Genomic DNA, 10,427 nt, shown 5'->3' with positions numbered 1-10,427 from the left:
CTCGCTTCCCGGCCCATCTGCGGCCTGGCCCGCGGATTACTGTTTGTTAATGTTTCAATCAGCTGTGTGTTGAGGAATGTGGAGCTATTTAACCTGAACTTCCCCAGGTGTGCCGCGGCGCCGCTCAGTCTGGGCCCGGCCGCCCTCCCCCTCCCTCCCCTCGCTTCCTCCCTCCTCCCTCCTCCCTGCTCCCTCCCCCGCCCCTGCCCTTGGCACAAAGCTATCGCACAAACACAATCACACGGCGCCCGGGCGGCCACGCCGGCCCGCAGCTGTGCGCATCGCACCGCAGGGAAAATGGGAAAAACATTGCACCAGGGAGACAGAATAAATCTTAGACGCGATCTTAAAGCCAGAGCCTGTTTTTAACCCGTGCGCCGCACATGTTGATTTACAGCAGAACACATTGAAACAAAAACTTGAAGTGACGCCTGACTCAGGGAAATTACTTTTAGTGCTGACTGACGCCTTGTCATTTGACCTCAGGCCTCGTGTGAAACTCCCGCAAAACGTCACAAAACAAGGCGATATCGGAATACGATCACGTCGACATACGGTGTTTCGACATACGAACATATACAGTAGTTTCCGCAGCAGATGAAGAATACGTTGTCATACAGTGCGAGACCTTACGCTCACATTTCTTGTTAAGACAATGATTTTGTGATTTACCTATGAGTGCTTTCCATACAAATATTTACTGTAATTATGACTTAGGTCAAAGATGGGTAACCTAAAATCTGGAGGGATCCACATAGGACCACACACTTCCTAGCCGATGTATGAAAAAAAACCTATTTTAAATATGGACTAAACAGGTGCTCTTAATGCATTTCATTTTTCATAATATATTTTTTCATTGCATGTGTAAAAGATCCACTATCCTAAACCAGCAAAAAAAAAAAGGTTAAAGCAAACAAAATAACCACATAGGCTTCTGTAATTCTTTTTTTCCAGTGCCAAGGGGTGTCTTGCATAAAAATTACCATTCAAGGACAGCACAAAACTGGGGAACAGCAAATCTACATTAAGTGCAAAAATGAATTTTGCACATTTTTTTTTCACCAAAAACAACTCACTCAAAATGTTGATATTATTGAGGTACTGCGTTAAATAATTAGGCCTACTTATGTTGTAGTATAGGGCAATATAAGACACAGTGAAAGTGCAACTAAGACATATCTTCTAGGACTAGTGGTGATTGGTGAAATTACAATTTAAAACTAAAGTTGAACCCTACATATTTACGGCTTGAAACCTGCGGATTCACATGTTTGCAGATGTTTTTTGTTATTTTCTTTTTTCAATATTTTGTCATATTTACACTCATTTTTCGTGAAAAAAACATATAATGAATGTTTATCAGCATTTTTAAAGATTTTGGGGGGTTTGTAAAAATAGATATACATATATGAGGTGGGGGGGGGGGGGGATTAATTAATCAAGAGGCTACTTAGAATTTGTCATCAGATGGCCATCCCTGACCGACTTAGGTTTGCAACCTAATTATTTTTTCATTTGATTAATTTAAATTAATGGCCTATTAATGTTTCTCACATATTGAATGTAATGAAGAGATTTCGAGATTACGAACAAGACACAATGAACTACTGTAGTTTGTGTAGCAATATATTAAAAAAAAAAAAAAAAAGACTTTACAGCAACATGTTCCAATTTATATTCAGGTGGGTTGTTTACATTCACCCTGTGGTGAACCAGCGACCCAGAACATAAAATAATGACTTTTAAAAACAAGCTAAAACAAGTCTAGAAGATGAAAACACTTTACAAGTTCTAAAGGACGCTTATAAAGTGTAAGAATAATAATATATATCATGCTTACTTTACTCTTACCCCATTTTGAAATGTTTCAATGTTTCAAGTGAAAAGTGAAGTCAAGTGAAACATCCTCTTGTAAGTTGATCGCTCATAATGAGCCACACAGACCCAAACGAAGTCTTGAACTAGCCCGGGGCCTTCGTGTTGACCACCAAGCTTTTGGCTTGATGTTACCAAATGTAACACTCACTGGCTTGACTTCACAGCTTCTCTTGAGTGCGATGGCAGGCTTCTAAAACCGACTAGCGCATTCCATCTGACATTTTGCTCCAATAAGGCCCATCACAGTGTCATCATAGCCAAGTGTAAGTTTTCACACGTGGATAAGGAATCGGTGCTTAAAGCCTCTTGTGTGTGTGTGTGTGTGTGTAGAAGAAGCAAATAACACACGAGCAGAGGGACGTGTTAAAAAATAATTGTCTTGTTTTAATAAAAAAACAGCAATAAAATGGACATTGTAAGAAAACAATATGTTCACACATAATGTGGCATTGTAATATACAATACAGTTGGTCGCTCAGGAATCTGAGAATTACAAAAAAAAAAAAAAAAAATACAAATTTGTGGAATGTTTTTTCTTTTGTTGTTCAGATAGTTTGCACAAGATACAAGAATGTAACAGAAGCTTTGTAGAACATGCAACAGGTTCTGCTGGTTGCGCTGGACTCGTCTGGTTTAGTCCCAGTGGCCAGCCCAGTCTTCTGTGGAGCCCACCCGTTGGTTCTTCCCTCTCACTCTGGACCCTCTTGATGAATCGAGAGCCTCGGGTGACTTCTTGCTTTGACACCCTCTCCAACTCGAGAACGTCCACGCAACGCTTCTAGCTTTTTTTGTTTCTCTGGGAGTGGGAACCCCCCCCCCCCCCCCCCTATCCCCCACCTGCACTAACAGTTCAAGGTTTTCGTGGACACCTTGTTGAAGCTCGAAATGCTCCGCGAAAGCTCTTAGCGGCACATGATCCTGTCATCCGAGCAGCCATTCTGCAAAAAAGGACACCGACGATTAGGACACCGCGAGCACGCAGACACCGCTGTGACGTATTCAATGTGGAGATTCGGAGATCATAATCACCTCTACGGCGATGCTGGCGAGCTCCGCGTTGAGCGCGGTGAGCGGCGTGCGAGGCTGCACGCCCCCGGCCTGGTGGCGGCTCCTCTCCGGCTCGTCCAGCTCCACCTGCAGATCCCAGATGTAGTCGATGACGTGCTGCAGGATCTCCACCTTGCTCGCTTTCTTGTTGGTGGGCAGGGTGGGCACGAGCTCCTTGAGCTTGCTGTAGCAGCTGTTCATGTCCTGCAGGAAGACGCTCATCTGCTCGTCCAGCAGCGGGATCTTGCACTTGGAGATGGCCAGGCTCTGCTCGGATAAACAGCGCACCATGTCCTCGCCGCCCACTTTGCTCTTCAGGGCGCAAGTAGATCCAACGACCTTCATGGTGAGGGGAAAAGTTTTCGGCTCGTACTTCCCAAATAAAAGTCGGCGTGTTAGCGCGATGGTTCCCCCTTCGGAGATTGCAGCGAGGTAATGTTGACAGTTCGCAACGTCCACATGGAGAGGCATACTGATTTATATAGGGAGAGAGCAGGGAGGGGGCGCGGCCTCGCCGGAGCTCAGCCAATGGCGTGTTAGCTTTCGTATGAACGCGCTCACGTCTCGTCCAATCGGCGAGCTCGCCTGGTTATCGGGATTTCCAATCTGTTTGAGGGATGGCGTTACAAATGGAAACAAATGTGTGTCTTTTATGGCTAATATGTGGGAATCCAGCTGTCCGTTGCGAGGCTTGGGGACTCTGCAGGTGGAGATTGCCTGGGGGACAGTCACGGGGTGCTGCGGTGGGAGAATGAATGAATGAATGAATGAATGAATGCGCCGTGTTAATTAGGCTGCCACACATTTGGCCATTGTTGAAGGCGCTGCAGATGTGCACCGCTGCAGTCAGAGCCGCTCCGTGCACGCCTCCACGAAGCCCGAAGCGAAATTTCACTTTGGGACTTCTGCCAGTCATTTTGATTACGCTGGAACACAAATTCTAACTTCAAACGTTTGTAGATTTTTTTTTTTTTTTTTTTTACAATTTCTGAATCTGTCCTCGTTTTTTTCTCTAGCACATCATGTTTTTATAATAATAATAATAATAATAATAATATCATAACAATACAATATGTAATATAATCATATATTATTTGGTAATATTTTTTAACTGAGGGTTAGCTTCAGCAACAGGTGGACATTTTTTTTTAATCTCATAGTTAAAAATTATAGTACATAGTAAAATTCTTTTAGTGCAAGCTTTTATAGGTCAAACTTCCCCCCAAAAAAGAAAATATTTCAAAAACCTCTTGTGCTAGAAAATAGAACTGAAGACATGTTTGAAATCAGAGTCAAAAATACGTTTAGGGACACGTAAAGTGGTGTTAATTAATTGAACCTTTTATTTTGAACATTCAGTAAAAAAAAAAAAAAAAAAAGAGAAGAAATTAACATACTGTAAATATCCCATATTGATATACTGTATCCTGTCCAAAAAGTAATCCGAGATATAAACATACATACATTCTGCAAGATATGCTTAATTTCCACATATATGCCCCCCAAATACACACAATCGTTCATCCCACATTGATCATCCATTGTTGAATTTTCCTATGAGTCTTTGTAATGAGTCTAATAAATTAAAAATGAAGAGCAGACTCGGGTGGATATCAACAATATTCCAAGTGATAAAGCAGAAAGTGGGACACAGGTCCTGAATATCATGTAGGTCTACTAAAAGTATCAAAGATATTCCACTGGTGTGCTATTTTTGGTTGAAAAACTGCAACAACAAAGTGCAAAAGCAATATGTAGTGCATCAACCAAAACAAAGTGCAACAACAAATGAAATAACTTAGATAAATATAATAACTCAAAATGGCAGAGTATAAAAATAAACAACAATAGTGGTTTAAATGAATTTTGGACTTCATTCGCTTAGTTTTAATAGGGAAATTGAGGTTCCAAGCTCGAAATCAAGGTACCTCTGTAATACTAGACTAGTTCCGCCCCGCTGGGGAACGGCTCGAGCTCAAAGCTGTCTTTCTGCTCGCTTGTTCTCCTCTTTCCCCAACCTTTCCCGCATGGACAAGACGAGCAGTGTTGGTGGCGCTTCTAACTTTTCGCAGATTCCTTCACATGTTTCTGCAGTGTGTGTCGAGCCTCACATTCACATGGCTGCTCTGCCCCCTCCCTCTCCGATTGTCCAAACAAGCCCGCGCAGCGCGCAGACTGGCAGGCGCCAGCGCGGTGACGTCACCCATTCATTGGAGCCTTGACGCCTGTCAGCCTGGCGCCGCTCGGGCGGTCTCCATGGAGACGTCAAACAAGAGAACTCGCACCGCCTCGCTCCGCCATTCACCTGCAGCTCGAGAACAAACCAGCTCCGGAGCTTTGTCGTTCATTTATCACCTTGGAGCAGCCAGATGAGATTACCGCCCAGCGCACCTGCGAGGGCGCCGCTAGACTAGCGCGAGCCCGGGAGGAGGAGGAGGAGGAGGAGGAGGATGAGGAGGAGGGAGGAAGGGGAAGGAAGGATCTGAATTCGCATTTTAACATACATCACTTGCATTCTTTCACATGATCACTTTCACGTGGGCTTTTTTTTTTTTTCCTGTTGTCTTTGCACATCAACTTTCCTAAATGGACAGATTGTAATTTCATTTTTGCATACTTGTCAGAAGTTGTAAAAACTTGAGATGTGAGCTATAGCATATTTTTAAGCATGTTTGGGAAAAAAAAAATCACTGGAAATAAAAATTATCAAAAAAATTCTCTAAAATAAGGTCTACACAAAAGACTTAATTACTCCCCATCGCTCTATTCTCTCCAAGCAATTGTTTACATTTTTTTATTGTTCTAATTTATTTACTGTTGTTGTTGTTCCGCTTGATTTTCTTGAACCAGCCGTTGATGACAACATATATTGAAAAACTAAAATGACGTCAAATATCCAGTACAGCCCAGTGGATGTAATGGTTAGCATTACAGTTCTGAGGTGTGAAGGATGTTTCAGAACAAAACATTGGACTAGTCTGACGAGTACTTCGGTGAGCCCTGACCTAAACCCTTTTGAACCTCCATGGAAGGAGCTGAAACATGCTTTTCTGGAGAAGGCCCCATTTCCAAGCAGCCGGAGCAGTTTTCTCCTGAGAAGAGTGCCAAAATACTTGCCAACAGGTGCATAAATGCCATTTGAGCGTAGCAGAAATCAAAGGATGTGCAAGTTTTTTTTTATGTGGAACAATTCTGCAAATCATTTTTTTTCCAGCAAAGCTACATATTCTATCTTAGTGTATGACACTCATCATTATTGTGCATTTTTCTTGACAGTATTTTGGTATGCCTGCCTTGCTCAAACATATCGTTACTGTCCTGTGAAAACCACTTATCTAATTTTTTTTTTCCATTTTTTAATTTTTACATGAATCAGGTTTCTGCGTTACAGATGTCGCGTTAAAGTGACAATTAAAAAAAAATCCAAAATTGGAGATAAGCGTTATTCACAGCACAGCGACGATATGCAATATGTGAAATACTTTTATCAACCTTTTATAAATCATCCTTATTCCAGTCTAAAAAGCTATTCAAAGAGCCATGACTCATTGTTTTGTTTTAACCAATCTCACAACCCCAAAGCTTTTTTTTTTTTTCTTCCTTCTGTTGCAGTAACCTGTAAAAACTTTTCTCCCCAACTTTCTTTTCTCTCCCCCCCCCCCGCCCCCCCTGCCCCAGCCTGCCCTCTGTCCCAGGTCGCAGCTGACAGGGCGGTGGGAGGGCCGGGTGGGCAGAACAATGGGAGCGCGATGCAGGGATTGTGGGAGAGAATCTAGGCTGGAGCCACAGTGTCTGGAGCACCCCTCCACTCCCCTCATCCAGCTTTTGTTCAGCTGCAAAAGCTATCAGCACTTCCTACTGACACCAACAATAACTCCACACAGCTGGGCCCTTTTTAGCCTGTTTACAGCACATCAAGGCGAGAGGAGACAGAGGGAAGAGGCAGAGGAGGCCGAAGAAGAGCCAAGCATATTAGCTCCTGATTTGAACTGACAGAACGGCAGTGCCCGCCGGCGGCGCCCCATCCCTCCTTCATCGCCCGCACGGGATTCATTTCCCAGTGGGCCCGTTAGATGTTTGCCCCGTTACCTCTATTTTATGTTTGCTGACAGGCTACCGTTTGTGACGGTATGTCGCAACATCCTGCGGCCATCAAACAGCAGAAAAGGCTTTTAAAGAACATTGTATATCTTGGCCACTCTTGGGGGTTTTGTTTTGTTGGAGACTTTGTTCCACTCGGTCGAGGGGAAGCATATTCTATAATACGCCCTCTTTATCACTTGTGCGAGTAAAGCACATTACAGGAAGTATCCGGGAAAAGTTGATGCAGGAATTCCTTCAGAGGAAATGGGACATTCCAGCACACTTTTGCTGCTGTTTTTATTACTGTTGGGACAATACAGTCGCAGTCTTACTACTTCCTGACACATGAAAGTGGCTGAAGTCACAATAAAGGCGACTGGGAATAAATCTTTTTTGTTTCTTGGACAGAAGTGTTTCAGAAACGCTGTTGGAAATCAATTCAGTAACAGATGACATCATCAGCAACACAAATATGACAGTTGCATCATTATTTTTTCATTCATCGAGTTGATTTTTTAATTTTGAACATGCAGTGCTAAACCCAGTGTGACGTGACTTACAAGTTTATCAAGATGCAAGCAGGGGTTTTTTTTTTTTCGGTTTGACTTGTTAGCAAGAAATTGACTCAAACTCAGCTCTCTTCAAAACAAGCAACAGTTTGACAAATAGTGAACAATTCTTTAAAAAAAAGAGAGAGGCTTCAAGCTGTTTGTTGCCAAAAAGAGAATTAAGAGAACCTTGTTTATTCCTAATAAACCACACAACTTTGCTTTTAGCATAGTCCGCTAGCGTAATGCTAACACATAATGCAAAACACCATAGTTGCCGTGCTATAACCAGGATAGATAGATATTTCAACACAAACAGCGTAGAAACACATGTAAACAGACAATCTATCTATCTATCTATCTATCTATCTATCTATCTATCTATCTTGGCAAACAAGCGATGGGAAGCGAGACCAAGCTAGCTTTATTTAAGATGTTAGCATCGACCTTGAGAAGCAGTACTATGCACTGCGCTTATTGTACTTCAAAGTCTTTGGATTGTTACACAACACCCGAATTTCATTAATGGATGGTTGTTTTTAAAATGCTTTTAGAATAATGTTTTTGCGTTTTCACTACACAATAATTGCTGTGATGTTTTTTTTAATATCGCACACAAGAAATGAAAAAAACTAAAACTAATACTGAAATTAATAAAAACTCAACTGAAGCGAGGCGTTTTTGAAAACTACTAAAACTAATGAAAAACAACAAACAAACCCATCTGACAGCTTCTTAAAACTAAATTTGAAAAACAAAACTCAAAACGAAAGAAATACACACACACACACACACAAACACACCCACGCACACACTGGCCGTCTCCTCGCAGCTGTGCGCTCAGTTTCCAGTTCCCAGTCAGGCTCTTCCTGTTTGCTTTATAATGATCACACCTGTGTGCAGGTGCGCAGGTGAGCATAGCGGCTCGTGTGAGACCGGGGCGTGTGTGCGTGCGTGGCGTCAGCTACAACCGCATTGTCACATCGCGGCTGACTGATGACGGACACGTCGCGACGTTCCACCCCGGACAGGAAGTAGAATATGCGCTTTTGTGTCGTCGTTTGTGACAGCTGCTGCGCACACGCTACCCCGCCTGAATTCCTGGAGATGCTGGTGCGCTGTGGTGTGGCTTGGCACCTCCCTCTGTAATGACTGAGGGCCAGTGGTTGGGATTCACTTCCTGTGGGAGTCCCGGTTCAGAGATGTGTCATCAGCAGCGCAGACTGGCCGGAGCCGACCGTTGAGCCGTTTCTCCCCCCCCCCCCCCCCCCCCGGTCGACTGGGTAGTCGGGTGCCCTTCTGTGAGTGCCACTGCGCAGGTTGTACTATCTGCGTGTTATCCTTGAAGGCCCGCAGGTGTCCTGCGGTCTGCGTCCTTGGCCCGACAGCGACGGTTTGCTCTCTCGCCTAAATGTGTGTATGGGGGTGTGTGTGTGTGACCCAAAACGTCCCCCTCCTTACACCCCGGTGGCCATCTCCCACTGCCTGGTTCCCACACACACTATCAAAGCCCTTTAATGGCTTCTAATTAGCTCCCCATCTGCTGGTGACAGCGCACTGGTGGCATGCTAAAGCACCCATTGAGAGCACCGACATTGTACTCTGGAATACTTTCCACTCCAGTGGCAATTGCCTGGAGAGAGAGCTTTAGTCGGGGGTGCGAGCGCGCTGGGGGGGGGGGGGGGGGGGTGGGGGGGGGCGCTCGGCTCGAGTTTGGTGAGTAGGGGGCGAGGTGGAGGAGATGCTTGCTAGTGTTTTCTACGGGCTTGGGGGAAGACAAGGGTGGGGGGGGTGGTAAATACAATGGGAGACAGTGTTACGGCTTGTTGCGAATTTAATAACGCCCGAGTCCCTCTTCCGTGGGCTGGTCATCGCCCCCCCCAACTCCGTTGCCCACCACCGGCAATTTTTTTTTCCCAACGCCACCTCAGCCCTCCCCCGACTTGTTCATTCTTCCAGCAAACCGTTTCGCCGGTGACATCACACATAGCGGACGGGCTGACTTTGCATTGAGGTCACAGTAAAACTGACAACACAACCCGATGAGCTCCCCCATTGTCCTGAGCGGCCCAGTGGTTATACAGTGAACAATAGGCGCACCTCTTTAGAAACTGTAAGTGTAGCCTAATGAGGCCTCTCCTGTAGCAAAAGGCTGCCTATGTTTGAATGCGACCCGCTTGTCAGATCCTGTGAGGCCATCTCTTCGCCAGGACTCCAACAGAGTCCAGGTCCGCTGGTAGCAGAAGGGGGACCAGCTGTTCCCAGCTGGTAGCCAGAAGATGCCCATGGGGGACAGGCCTGATTGCTGCTGGCCAGCCGCCCCCTCCACCTTTCCCCTCCTTTTGTGGGCGGGTGAAGACCAAAGACATATTTCCTTCAATTGGTCATTTGTTTTTTTCAATTGATTGGAAGGTTATTCGACTTTCAACACATACGGCGCAACCGCAAGGGCTAATAGCCAGAAAAACAATTTATCATCCAATCTCTCAAGTAGAATCAATTGAGCAACCAAGACAATACAAGAATGCAACATGAGCAACGGGATCAAGGTTATCATGGTTCAGAAAAAAACTAACAAAACAACTAAAGTCGAAAAGACATTTTTGTTAAATGGGGTGAAGTCGAAATGAAAAGTACTTTGAAAGAAAGAAAACAAAATGACACTGTTGTAAAACTTATCAAAATAAGTTACAGTGAATGTGTCCTTCATTTCCGTCTTTCTGAATTAATATCAGACATGAGCTTTTGGCATTCAATTTAAATGTATTTAGTTCTGTATTGCAGTACGTCCATACGGAAGAAGGAAGGTCAAACGGTCGTTTCAGCATTGTACTTTACGTTCCTTTATTAGAAGATACTTAGTGACCT

At 44.3% G+C, this 10,427-nt stretch overlaps 1 protein-coding gene across 1 annotated transcript; it reads right to left on the bottom strand.

The window, feature by feature from the left end:
- Nucleotides 1–2,244: 2,244 nt before the first annotated feature.
- id1 (inhibitor of DNA binding 1, HLH protein) lies at nt 2,245–3,395 on the bottom strand. Its single transcript, XM_086041977.1, has 2 exons — nt 2,911–3,395; nt 2,245–2,819 (listed from the first exon to the last, which is right to left on the bottom strand). Exons 1-2 carry the CDS (start codon nt 3,271–3,273, stop codon nt 2,784–2,786), a joined length of 399 nt encoding a protein of 132 aa, XP_085898103.1. The 5' UTR covers nt 3,274–3,395; the 3' UTR covers nt 2,245–2,783.
- Between the last annotated feature and the right edge of the window lie 7,032 nt (nt 3,396–10,427).

This window comes from Filicampus tigris, chromosome 9 (assembly GCF_054856515.1).
Source record: "Filicampus tigris isolate MCC_2025a chromosome 9, RoL_Ftig_1.0, whole genome shotgun sequence".
NCBI classification, from domain to species: Eukaryota; Metazoa; Chordata; class Actinopteri; order Syngnathiformes; family Syngnathidae; genus Filicampus; species Filicampus tigris.
This window is presented reverse-complemented; position numbering and strand designations above follow the sequence as displayed.

What these genes read in the sequence shown, in the direction of transcription:
- id1 (XM_086041977.1), bottom strand. Translation starts at nt 3,273, where the DNA reads ATGAAGGTCGTTGGATCTACTTGCGCCCTGAAGAGCAAAGTGGGCGGC. An exon ending in TCGCCAGCATCGCCGTAGAG is followed by an intron (nt 2,820 to 2,910) that starts GTGATTATGATC and finishes CCTTTTTTGCAG; the next exon opens with AATGGCTGCTCGGATGACAG.